Here is a 13,844-nt window from a genome sequence, read left to right as displayed (position 1 = left end):
TTTAACACCCAAAATTGCTTTTTAAGATGATCCCACAAGTCTTTCGCAACATCCCTGTGTGAGATGTTCGAACACAGCACCAGAAATCGACATCTTTATCCAAGACACGAGTAGAACATGGATTGTCCACCGATTTTCAAGGTCACGAGAGCCGTCTCCTGGTTTCGAAATCGTCCCAGCGAGGAATCTTCATGTCAAGGCTGTTTACATTCGGCACTCTCACTCATCTTAGTTGGTCCTCTTCGACAATGGATGTGAGATCACGGCACTTGGGTTGTCAGTTGAGGTTAGGTCGTAAGGCGAGACGGTACTTCTCACCTTGCTGCTGCTGCAGCATTGGTCAGGTTTGTTCCTGTCATATTTTCCACCGCAAACTTTTATTGACTTTTTTGAAAAATAGAGTTTCAGCACTGATAACATAAAGAGGATTAAAGAGACTTTGAAAATTTATGTATATTGATAATATGATGTGAAGATCATATATATACGACTCGAACTACAGGAAATCAGGAATATCTACACTAAACTTGACTTTGTTATGTAAGTTACGAACTTCTCTGCATTATAAACTAGAACAAACTCAAAGAATATACTTATCCACACGATTAACATAAACCAATAGATACTAAACTGATAACCAAACTCCAATAGCAAAAGAAAAAACTTGTATAACGGTTTCTTTTTCATGTATAATTTTATTTTAAGAGTACGTACGCTTGGGGGAAGAATAAGAAGGGCTTTAGATCATCATTATGGGATGTCTGAACATAAATATTCAGTATGAAAACAAATAATAATATTCTCTCCGTTTCAAAATAATTAATATTGTACTCAATGCACAAAAATTAAGATATACACTTTTGTTAAAAAATAATCTTTACAAAATATAAATAAAAACTAATTTAACCAATCATCAAGAGAACTATCAAAACTTCATTGGTCACTATCTTCAACAAAACTAATATTAATATAAAATATTAAAACTTCATGTATTTTGAAACATCAAAAACTATTTAAAATATAATCTAATTTTGGAACGGAGAGAGTAACAGTTAACTGGCAAATTAAATCTAATTATTTTTTGCTTCCACATTTTGAGAGTCAAGTTGATAAGATATCCCCACTAATGATTAGCTCATTTGCATATGATTCTCATTTCCCATTCTTTTTTTTTTCAGTTACAAAAGAAAAGAATGGGAAATGAGAATCATATGCAACTGAGCTAATCATTAGATAAGACTTACGACTTGTTGCTGCAACCGCGGGACATCACATGCAATTGCCATGCTATGGTCTGAAAAAAAAAAGAATGTGAAATGAGAATCATATGCAACTGAGCTAATCATTAGATAAGACTTACGACTTGTTGCTGCAACCGCGGGACATCACATGCAATTGCCATGCTATGGTCTCTCGCAAAAACGACATTTCTTATTAATGTTATCACATGCTTTGGAAGGTGAGGTATCAATTATAATGTTTCCTTGTTTAGCCTCCATTATATTGGTAGGAGACCTAACCCCTAAATTATTTTCATTTTTATCTTTGCTATATCTTCTTCTAAGCAACTAAGCACGGTAAAAATACACAAAAATCATATTGCACTGATATTAGTTTTACCGATATCTCATTCTTGTCTAAATATTTTTCATTCAGACGAAAACATGTAGTTAATGGTTATAACTTTGTATTACTCTCCGTTGCTTTTTTTCCTTGCTCGATTAAATTATCATATTTAGATCCGTATAATACATACTGAAGAAAAAAACAAAAATCGGTTGATAAATTTAAAGAGATCTAATGGTCGGGTCCGTAAGCGAACGTTAGATTTGGCAACATTTGAACATGTTGAAGCGCTTCACATTCACGTGTGAAATGATATCCACATGATCAATGATCTAAGAACATGTCGAAGCGCTTCACTCTCGACCGTTGATCGTGCCCTCCTAATTAAACGGCGTTTAAAACGGAGAACGTGGGAAGCGTACGTTTGAGAACAGAAGAAAGTGACAGGAATATTGATTAGTCTCCAAATCTGTATTCATCATGATAAAATGCTATATATACAGAGTTCTTTTTGTCCAAAGTTCCTCATTGTTGCTTACTTCATCAGTTCCGTTTTCTACTCTCTGTTTCTTATGCTCTTTCTATCCCAAAATACAGGTATGTTTTTGATTTGTGTTTTTATTTTTCCTACTCTCTTTTACCGAACTTCTAAAAATGCACGTATATCTACAGTTAACAGAAAATTATATAACTCTATATGATGGCGGGCGAAATTCAAGAACCGCTTAACCTAAGCCTTCTGGTAATCTCTTCACAACTAACCTCAAATTTTTACTACTTTGTCTTCTTGTAGTTTTTTTTTGTAAATTATTGTCTTCTTGTAGTTTATAGATTATATGATTAGTTCAAATTAATACTGACTCGCTTACATAAAAAAAGTTACTGACTCGTTTACATGGACCCATTGATAAGAACTAAGATACAGACTTCTATGGTTTGTTCGTCATGTTGAGACCTAGAAGACCGGGAGCCCTTCTGTTAGTAGCTTGACGACACTCCCGATATATTTTGAGTTTCTTACGCAATATTTTATCAAAATATATGCATAAAAAAGTCATAAAACAGTTGAACACTACTATTCTTTTTTGCTGCGTGAAATTAAACACTAATGCATTACTTGTGTTTGAAGCAATGCAAACCTTTTATAATCTGTTTTTGAATGGGTTGCAGGAGAATTCTATTAACTCAGGATCCGTTTCATTTGGAAGATTTGAGAAGGAAGTTTTATCATGGGAGAAGAGATCATCTTTTTCTCACAATAGATATCTAGAAGAGGCTGAGAAATTATCTAAGCCTGGCTCTGTTACTCAGATGAGAGCTCATTTCGAGGCACATTTTAAGAAAAAAGGAATCCAACTTCCGACTTCTGTAGAACCTCAAACATGGGGACAAGTAGCTCAACATCATCAACAAACTGCTAGTGAGAAAGAAGAAGTTTTGTCGGAGAGTATGAGTCAGTGTAGCTACTACAGCTATGAACTAGACAAATGTGATAGAGAAAAGAGCCCATTCGGCGAGTCTTGTGTGAGCTGTGTGTCTTATGGAGAGACTCTTCTGAATTCTGATGATGATCATAGTTCTCTTTCTGTTGCTTTGGAGAAGACTAATATTGGTTGCATTGAGAAAAGTACAGTTACATTGAAGCCTTTAAAAAATGACCGGAAAGCTATTAATTGTTATGAGAAAACGACTAAAGCTACTACCAAGAAGCATGTTGTCAAGGGCTCTTCAAGTTGTAATACTAAGACCAGTTTTGACACTAAGAGGTAGCCTACTTAAGCTTTGTTTCCCATCTTTCCTTCTAACTGTTTCCCCATTCTCAAGGATCTATTTTGTTCTGGTGGCAGAGGAAAGGAACTGAAGCCGACAAGGATTATTAAATCCCTTGCATCTCAAGCTTCAATATCAAAGAAAACTGAGAGCCTAACTTCTCTAGCCACAAGCAAGCTCAGGTCCAAGACTTGTATTGGTTCTTCTATAAAAGAGAGAACAGCCACTATTGGTTTCAGTTCAAGAAGCAACGAGCGAGTTGAGAAGAGAAAGGAGGTACATAAATAAATAATTAACTTATCTCTCCTCCCATATGCTCTGTTCCCAAAATGGAGTTTACAAAGGAACATTTTCTGATGTTGTAGGAAAATGTGGAAGCTATAGTGAGAAAAGCTCTCAACTCTAAAGCAAGACCAAAAAGCACACAAGCTAGACCTCAATACATATCAAAAGATCAAGAAAAGGAAAGAAAAGATACTCAAGAACACTCATCTAAAGCTAGGTGTGCTCGGTCATTGGTCAATGGAGCAGCCAAGAGTAAGCTCAATATTAACAAACAGAAGGTGGATACACAGAGGAGTCTAAGTGGGATTAGACCAAATAGCAGCAACAAGACAGCAAAAAACATCCCAAATAGGAGTTTAGCGGTTAGGCGTTCTACGGTTGAGATTGCTTTGTGAGCCATTCACCGTCTCAGCTAGTTCTTTGCGTTTGTGTTTCTATGCTATAATGATCATTAGTATATTATACCATAGAAAGACAAATATAATAAAACAATCAAAGCATATGCCCTAGCTTATGTTGAAATCACCATTCAAATAAGGGAAATTTACTAGAATTACATAGTTTTATTGTGAAATTACTAGAATAACTTATATTTTACAAACAAATTATTAGAATGTTTTTATGATCTAAATTGTCGTTGTTCATGTTATAAAAAAAATAAACTAAATTACAAAAGTGTCATTGCCACAAAATGATCGGGATATTTGTTCTGAAAAAGTATAAATCTGTCGGATGTTAAGTTTTTTATATAAATCTATTGATAAAATAAAATCTGTCAAAAATGTGTTGCCAAATTTTTTTAAAAATGACAGATATTTTCTTACAACAGAATTGACTGTTCGATTTTAATTAAAACATATTTTTGGAATAAGTCTAAGCGAATGAATTAGCTGATTTGTTATAAATGTTAGATTTTTTTGGTAGACTTAATTTTGAATGGCACACTTACGTACATCTAATTAACATTTGTAACAGATTTTATTTTATTTACGCAGTGATAGACTTTTAGGCAAAAATCTTGATTTAAGTAAACCGAACATAATTTGAAGGTGAATTTGAACCCGATTTTGTTTAATTTTGAATCTAGTTTATTACTTGTGTAACTAAGACCAAAACTAGGTTTAAAAGTCTATAATTTTAGTCATCTACGTCATCCCACTTTTCTTCACTTTTCTTCAATGCATGTTACATTGATCTTATGTCGAATTTGTAACCAAATGAGACATAACTCCAAAACATGTCCTCTTAGGTGATTGAATATTTGATTAAGATTAGATTCTACTTGTATTTGAACATCGCATCCCCTTTTAGTAGCTACGTCCAAAAATAATCTTATTGTTTCTATTTTTCTAACTGGCGCAACAGTTTCCTTATAACCAGCATCTTCAACTTATTTATTTCCAAGAGCTACCAAGCTAGCCTTAAATCTCTCTATTGTTCCATCTAACCCGAAGGCAAATTGACAATATCCCAAGTTCTGTTGGCTTTAAGAGCGGAAATCTCAGTACTCATCGCATTACGTAATCGTTCATCCATAACAGCCTGTTTATAAGATTTCGGTGGAGATATCTTACCCATCGTTACTTGATACGATGCATGTCTAGCAGAGAAGTGGCCATAGCTGACATACTTTGAAATCAGATAAAGCAACTTTGTATTCCCTCTTGTCGAGTTGGTGAGAACACATATTTTAGCTGAATTGGTGACGAAGTTCTTCAACTTAACAAGCGGAACCCTTTTTTGATGACCTCTGTGAAGTTGTGTCTCGTACTCAACGGATGGTTGAGGTTATGATGTAGATTTTGATGTCGGGAGTGTCGAAGAGGAAGGAGAGCAACATTAGATGTTTGGGAAAATTCTGATAGTGACTCATTATTGGGACCAATAACAGATGAATCATGAATACTTTCATTGTTGGGAATTACATTCTCGCTCGACCCAACTTCGACGTTTCTACTCAAATTTGAGAGTTAACATCAATTCCAGAAATCGGCTCCCACATTTCTGGATTCATTCATTCTCTTGGGTCGCAAAAGAAAACTCTTTTTCACAGAAAAAAATTACATCTCTGAATATGCAAAATTCTTATTTCTCCAAGCAAACAATCCTCATCCCTTCTTACCATATCTTACCATATAGGTAACCCATAAATACGCATATGTTTCTGCATGGTGCGAACTTGTCTCCTCTTGTTGATTGTCTATGAGCATAGCAAAGACTCCTGAATACCATGAGATGGTCATAAGAAAGATCTTTGTTGTGAATCTTCTCATACAAAGTAATACCGCCAGTGACAAATTTTAGTGTCCTATTAGTCAAATATCCAGCAGATAGGATACATTCTCCACTGAAATCAATAGGATGGTGAGCTTCGAAGCGTAGTGCTCATGCTACAATCAAAATGTGACGGTGCTTCCTTTCTACCAGGTTGTTTTGCTTTGGTGTTCCGAGGAAAAACAGTCAATTAGTACCTCAACTAGGATCATATTGCCTAATCAATACCCAGACTATTTGACTTTGCGTGTTTGTACCTGATTTAATAAAAATTTCAAATTGATACCTGAACTTATAAAAAAACGGCATTTACGTACCTGAGAGCGACACCGTGTCAGTAATATGCTGAGGTAGACCGATTTTATGATTAGTTTGATTTTTAAACTTAAGCGACGTCATTTAGAAAAACTAAAAAAAATCAAGTCAGTGGTAACCTGGGATCGAACCCGAGTACTACACAGTTTCAATAACCTTATTAACCACTCATGCTAGTAAAGATACATTATCTTGTTATACAATCAAATCTATATGACCTCTCGTAAGAACTTATTAGAATTTAACACTTAAACAATTAAACTTTCCACCTTCTCCAACATTCTTCTCATTTTATCCCTTCCCCAGTTCGATGAACCCTAAAAAATTCAAGAGAAAAATCGTGTGTAATCGTGAGGCGTTGCTTGGTTTGGAGGAATGGCTTACATAATAGTTTAAAACATCTTAACGAGGATAATGGACAGCAATTGAAGAGTCTTCCTGGGTTTTTTAGTCTTAGAGGTTCTAATCTGAGCTGCCTCTCCACACCTTCAAACCAAGGAATGTCAGGGAGGGTGGGGAGTTTAATTGTTTAAGTGTTAAATTCTAATAATTTCTTACAAGAGGTCATATAGATTTAATTGTATAACACGATAATGTATCTTTACTAGTACAAGTGGTTAATAAGGTTATTGAAACTGTCTTCGATCAAAAAAAAAAAAAAGGTTATTGAAACTGTTTGGTATTCAAGTTCGGTTTTGGTCCCAGGTTACCGCTTATTTGATATTTTTTTTTACTTTTTCTAAACATCGTCTAATTTTAAAAAGCCAACTCATCACGAAAATGGTCGACTTATCATTGTTATCCAGATCAAATCGAGAACAAAAATAATCATACCAAAACAAAATTCCAAATTCATAAATAATCGCTCGGTTCTATATCTCTTGATACAAAAAAAATACAAAAACCACAACTGAACTGGAACCAAAAAACAAAAGGAATTGAATCGAAAACTGAATGATCATGCCTAAACATATGAGCGAACAAACTGACGGGTTAATTAATTTTTCAGAAAAAATAATTCTGCACTTCCAGAACTCGAATCAAAATCTAGTGCAACTTTCAAAATTGCATATTTATAATAGCTTAATCTAAAAGAAATACTAACGAATAATTTCGTAAGCCGTAGTAGGGCTGGGCAAAAAATCCGAACCCGAAAAACCGAACCGAACCCGATCCGAAAAAGTAGCACCGAACCCGAACCGAAATTGATTAAATATCCGAATGGGTTCAAAATTTCGGTATTTAAAGAACCGAAACCGAACCCGATCCGAACCGAAATATTTTGGGTACCCGAATTTATCCGAAATAAATTTATATACTTAAATATATACATTATTTTTATATATAATGTATATTAAAAATATTAAAAATATATAAGATACCTTTAAGTTTTCCAAAATACTCGGAAAATATATGCAAATAGTGAAAAGTAAATGTTTAAAATAGCTAAAGTATACTGAAAACACCAAAATAGTTAAATATCTATTGATTTTTTATCCAAATATTCAAAGAAAACCAATTTATATGTTAAATTAAGGTATTTTGACATATATGTTATGAAAATTTATATGTAATATATTATCTTTCTTATAGATTTTGAAAATTTAAAGTATATAATGAATTTTGAAAATTTAAAAACATTTTAAATGGGTTATCCGAACCCGAACCGAACCCGCAAAGATCCGAACCGAACCCGAACCGAAATTTAGAAATATCCGAATGGGGCTGAAATCTTTGACCCCGAAAACCCGAAACCCGAATGGACTGAACCGAAACCCGAATGGTTACCCGAACGCCCAGCCCTAAGCCGTAGCATCTAGAGATAACTTCTTTTTTATTATGCTTTAGTTCAATTGCAGTATATTGTAAGACTATCTCCAATCCACATCTATTTTAATTTTAATGCTTTTCTTTAAAATAGAAAACTATTTATCACAAATGTGAATTTGCTTAAATGTGTGTCTCTATAACATAGTTATTTATTCATAAACTATATAAGGAATTGTTATTTTCATCTCTAAATATAGAGATAATTTTTTCTATATTTTTTAGAATAGATAAACTCTATAATAGAGCAGTATATTGAAGTAAAATCATCCGTATAATAGAAATATGTATTTTAGAAAAATGTATAGAGAAATATATCAGAGATTACAACACCTTATATAAACATATCAAAGCTGTCCCTAATAATTACTAGTTAACTTAATTACAGAAGTTACCGGGAACTCCAACTCCCACAAGATTTGCCACGGCAACGATCATCACCGTCAATGTCCCTGGAACCCACGACGTTTGGTCCGTCTGATGAGAAGGGTTTCTATAGTAGTAGGGAAAGTAAGGCAAGATAGCTTCCGGTGGTGGAGGACCATAGAAGCTGCCGCCAATACCGCCAGGGACGGATCCACATTGTGAAAGGATGCCCCATACTGATTATATTATTTTCTTGATCAATAGTCTTCATTGATGCATTAGATCTGTTGGTTACCAGTAACATCAATAGTTCATCTAGTGTTCGATTACCCACTCCAGTGGGTCTTGTTTCACATTTTTCTTTTTATTATCATTTTCTTCTTAGCTATATCTCATATTTTCTTTTTTTCCTCCATATTTTTATTATCATTTCTACTTGTAACATTTTTTATTTTCAACACATTTTATCTCTCAGTTTTCTTGTCAATATGTTATTTGAGAATATAATAAATATTTTTTAGTATATCAAGATAATTTGGATCTGATTTACGAAATGTTATTTTTCATTATATTTTGTACTTCTTCCGTATCACTTTAAGTGGTGTTTAAATATTTTTATTTTGTTTCATAATAGGTGATATCTCACTATTCTAGAAGAAATTTAATGCCATTCAAAATATGTGAATAATTACAAAATAATGTACTATTTTTTTTTTGTTAATCAAGCTTTGTTTAAAGTGATTTTTATGTAAGCAAAATAAAGGGAAATTGCCACTAATACCATTTTCTAACTACCACTTTTCAATTATACACTAACCAACTATACCACCAGATTTTTAATGGTAAAATACCATTATACCCTTAAATAATTAAACCTAAATTACTCTCTTCTCCCCAGCGACATGTTTCTCTCGCCGGATGTATCGTCTCCTATCGGTGACTGTGGAATCGCAATTGAGTACGCCTCTCATTTCAGGTAACGATGAGTGAGGGACTCGGACTGCTCTCTTCGCCACTGGTGCTTTTGGTCTATGGTACGCCTTCGAGTAGAGGGTTCAACTTGTCTGGCTCAGGCGTTCCCACAACTCTCTCGCAAGTTCACCCACACACTCACACATTCGGTGCATCTTTTTAGCTCTCAAGAACCCTTAAACATCTGTTTCTCTCTGTGAGAATCAACCGATGTCGGCTTCATGTGCTGTAACACCGTCTGTTAGAACAGAACTATTCAGCTCATTATCTAAAAGACCCACCTTTCCTGCTCAAACTCGTCGACCAAGTAAGTTCTCTCCACCTTTTTCCATCAGATTCTCCTTAGATTAAGCTTTGAATCTCATTAAAAGTTTTGATCCTTTTGCAATGAAGGGAACAAATGTGAAATCAGCAGAAGGGGTTTTGCAGTGAGAGGGATTGTTGCTTCTGGAGTTTCAATCATGGGCACTCCTCCTTCACCATCATCAGCTGCTTCTCAGCAAATTCAAGGTTTGAATCTTGAAGCTTTATTATTTAAAAGATTGTGGCTCTTTGGCTTCTCTGTTTAATTGGATGATGATTCTTTATTTAGGTGGGGATGGATTAGCTTTTAAGCCAGAAGGATATAACTTTTGGGAAAGGAGAGGTCACAAGATTCATTATGTGGTTCAAGGAGAAGGCTTGCCTCTTGTTCTTATTCATGGCTTTGGTGCTTCTGTCTTTCACTGGAGGTAACATACTAACATCTAAATCATCTCTTGAGTTGGGGACACTGAGACTGCAATTGTAATAGGTAAAACATTCCTGAACTGGCTAAGAAGTACAAAGTGTACGCCTTGGACTTATTCGGTTTCGGATGGAGTGACAAAGCTCTCATAGAGTATGATGCAATGGTTTGGACAGATCAAGTTATTGACTTTATCAAAGAGATTGTCAAAGAGCCAGCTGTTGTGGTTGGAAACAGGTAACTCTCTATCGCTCTTTTTTGGTCAAATCCGTAACTGAAACGAACTTTTTTTTGCACAGCCTAGGGGGATTCACAGCTTTGTCAGTTGCGGTGGGATTACCAGAGCAAGTCACAGGAGTTGCGCTTCTTACTCTGCAGGACAGTTTGCATCCGAGAGTAGAAAGCAAGAGGTCTTCCAACGTGTGGTTCTTGGGTTCTTGATCTGAGTAAGCGCTTGGAGATGAGCCGGAGCTCCGGTAACGTGACGGGTGACCCGACTCGACGCGTTGCTGAAGCAGAGAGGGGACACTGAGTCGTGGACCGCTCTTTCTCAGTACCTCCTTCAGTGTATCTGTGGAAGCGACTGAGGACAGGAGCCTCGTGCTGAAGAAACTCGTCTTCGCAACCAGGCGAATCCTGATGTACATTGCACCTCTGGATGTTGCAGATGTGAGGACGGAGAACAGAAGCTCAAGTGATGGAAAGAATGGGATTTCTAAAATAATCTGCTCAAGAATTGAAAACCGCTGGGCTTCATTCATATTTTCTCTCCTAAAGCTGGAGACAAACATGCTTAGACCTGATGGTCCAATGACATAACCAGCACGATTTGCCATCTGCAAATTGAGAAACTTTATAAATACTTTCATAAAGATTTACTTATATTTTTTTGTAAGAATTTATAAATGATCTATAAACTCTTCTAACTGATTTATAAATTGATTTATAAACTCTTATAAACTGTGTTATGAAGATTATTAAATTCTTATAATCTTACAATTAAGAAAAAAAATTGAGAACTTATCATTAAAGAATATAGATCATTTATAAATTCTTACAAAAATTATAAGATGGCTAGAAAAGAGTAGAGAATTTGTAAATGATCTATAAACTCTTCTAACTGATCTATAAATTGATTTATAAACTCTTATACATTGTGTTATGAAGATTATTAAATTCTTATAATCTTTGGAATAAACCCTTATAAATAGATTTATAAACTCTTATAAATAGATATATGACCTTGTAATTAATTTATAAACACTTTTAAATAAATGTATAAACTCTTATAAATAGCTTTTAAGTTCTTGTAAATAGTTTTAAAAACCCTTTTTAAATATTTTATAAACCTTTATAAAATGTTTATAAATTAGTTATAATGGTTTATAAAATGTTTATATATTAGTTATAATGGTTTATAAATTATTTGTAAGGAATTATATATAATTTATAAAGGTTTATAAATAATTTCTAAAGATTTATAGATCATTTGTAATGGTTTCTAAGTTATTTATAATAGTTTATATTTACTCTGGTCTGGATGATCTTGTAGCTTTACTAAAGCTTCTGGTTTTTCACGCTTCTTTTTTTTGTAAAGCAGTTGTGCGTGAAAGAGAAAGCGGATTAAGTCTCTAGTATCTTCGTAATGATTTGTCTCAACAGATATTTTAGTGAGCAGTATTAGTAATGCTATGGTGTTTAATTTATAAAATTTTATAAATAGATTATAAGATTTACCAATTGTTTTATGAACTATTATAAATGATTTATGAGTCTCTACAAATCTCTAATTTATAAATTTATAAACACTTCACATTGCTTTAAATAAAGTTTACAAATGATTTACAAGTTCTTATTAATTTTTTATATATCCTCATAAACCCTTATAATTTTTTTTAGAAACTCTTATAAATTGTTTTTATAAGTCTTTATAAATTTTTATAGACTCTTATAAATGATCTAAGAGACTTTATAATTGATTCCTAAACTCTTAAACCTTATAAATTGTATACATACCCCTTATAAATTGTTTATAAACTTTCATAGCGTTTTTTTATAAATGGTTTATAAACTTTATTAATTATTTTATAAACCTTTATAAATGGAATAGAAACTCTTACAAATAATTTATAAACCTTTATAAATAGACTTATAAACTACTGTTTTATAAACTTTTATAAATAATTTATAAACTCTTGTTTGCTCTTCAAGCACTGACGCCTTGGGACAGATTCTTCGAAACATAGGCTGCTTTGGTTCTTTGATCTTTCTTCTCCATAACTTCGTAGACCCATTTCACGAGCTTCAAGTTGGAAGTTGAGGGACAGGGGGAGCTGTAAAGTAGGTGAAAATGAAGAAGCCAATAACCTGTTTATGACAATCCCACCTTTAAAAAGAGAAAGTTTCAAATGTTAAAAAATAGGCTATGATGATGATGAACAGAGGAGTTTGTTTTTGAGAGAAAGAACTTGAAGCTAAGCAAGATGTTAAACGCCTAGAATAATTTTCCTTCTTAGTAGGAAGCTCGTAGTTGACGAGAACTCGTGAGGAAAGAGAAGACTCTCCAGATGAAAGCATGGGAAGACAAACATCAGTCACAACCACCAGATGAGATTTCTTTTCATCTTCTTCTTCTCTGGCTTCACTCTCTTCCAAACCTTCTTCTTCTACTGCAGAGTTAAGTTGCTGGTTCCAGTTGATTGTTGCTTGTCGAAATTTCTCCAAAACCATAGCTCAGTCCCTCTCTCCCAGATCACTGTACTGCACACAAGCAACATACATCGAATGTGAACATAATCTAGAGGAGGAAGGAGAGTGTAACATAATCTAATGTTAAAACTGAACAAGTAAATGAGTCATCAAGAAGAGCATTTTGTTCTCAAATCAAGTATACATTAGATCTCCACGGATACAGAACACTAAGAATCCTATATATATAAAAATTAATCCAAACATAATGTAACATAATCTAATGCTGAATCGATGGCTGGTCATGATGAATCAAGCAAGTGACTAAACAACAAGAGTCTTCTCAAAATCAGGAACAGAACACTAAAGAATCCAATATCAAAAATGGGAAGAAACAACCTAATGACAAATTAAGCATTAATAATTTGTTTTATACAATATTTTGTTCTCTCTCAGCCAAATCACTGTACTTGTAAATACAACATAGAGGTTGAATGTGAACATAATGTAGAGGAAGTACACTGATCAGGATAAAGAAAAAGCAAGTGATTAAACAACAAGATTCTCTTTTACGAATCAAAGAACATTAGATTCTCCAGAACACTAAAGAATACGAAATCAACAAGTTCAAAACCGAAACAATCAACAAGTTGAAGAAGAGAATAGTACCAAGGCAGCAAAGGAGATGAAAGGAAGAGTGGATAAGGAAGAGGAGACGGCGTGGAGTTCGTCGCGAGAGCTGCAACAGACTACAATGGGAAGCCATGGACGACGACCTAGCACTCCTAGTAACTCCACCACTGTCACCTGTGCGTTTTCGAGTTCAGAATCTCAATTTCCGAGCGCTCCTTTAACTCTCTCTTTCTCTCCCACTTTTTCTCTCTAACGGCGCCGGCAAAATTAAACAGAGACCAGTACGTTTACGTGGCAAAGCTCGCCGAGCAAGCGGAGCGTTACGAGGACATGGTACAGTTCACGGAGCAATTCGTCAAAGATGCCACTCCAAAAGAGGAGCTTACAGTGGAAGATCGAAACCTCCTTTCAATCGCGTACA

General features: G+C 34.3%; 1 protein-coding gene and 1 pseudogene across 1 annotated transcript; both read left to right on the top strand.

Annotated features, from left to right (window-relative positions):
• The first annotated feature begins 1,830 nt into the window (after nucleotides 1-1,830).
• On the top strand, nucleotides 1,831-4,128 carry LOC108809690 (protein WVD2-like 7). The gene is made up of 5 exons (XM_018581849.2): nucleotides 1,831-2,163; nucleotides 2,239-2,308; nucleotides 2,737-3,332; nucleotides 3,414-3,612; nucleotides 3,702-4,128. The coding sequence occupies exons 2-5, from the start codon at nucleotides 2,264-2,266 to the stop codon at nucleotides 4,014-4,016; spliced, it is 1,155 nt and encodes a 384-aa protein (XP_018437351.1). The 5' UTR covers nucleotides 1,831-2,163; nucleotides 2,239-2,263; the 3' UTR covers nucleotides 4,017-4,128.
• A 5,445-nt stretch (nucleotides 4,129-9,573) lies between these two features.
• On the top strand, nucleotides 9,574-10,548 carry LOC108808313 (uncharacterized; annotated as a pseudogene).
• Nucleotides 10,549-13,844: the final 3,296 nt, after the last annotated feature.

The sequence above is a fragment of the Raphanus sativus genome, chromosome 6 (genome assembly GCF_000801105.2).
Source record: "Raphanus sativus cultivar WK10039 chromosome 6, ASM80110v3, whole genome shotgun sequence".
Lineage (NCBI taxonomy): Eukaryota > Viridiplantae > Streptophyta > Magnoliopsida > Brassicales > Brassicaceae > Raphanus > Raphanus sativus.
The sequence above is the reverse complement of the archived record's forward strand: the minus strand, read 5'-3'. Positions and strand labels throughout refer to the sequence as shown.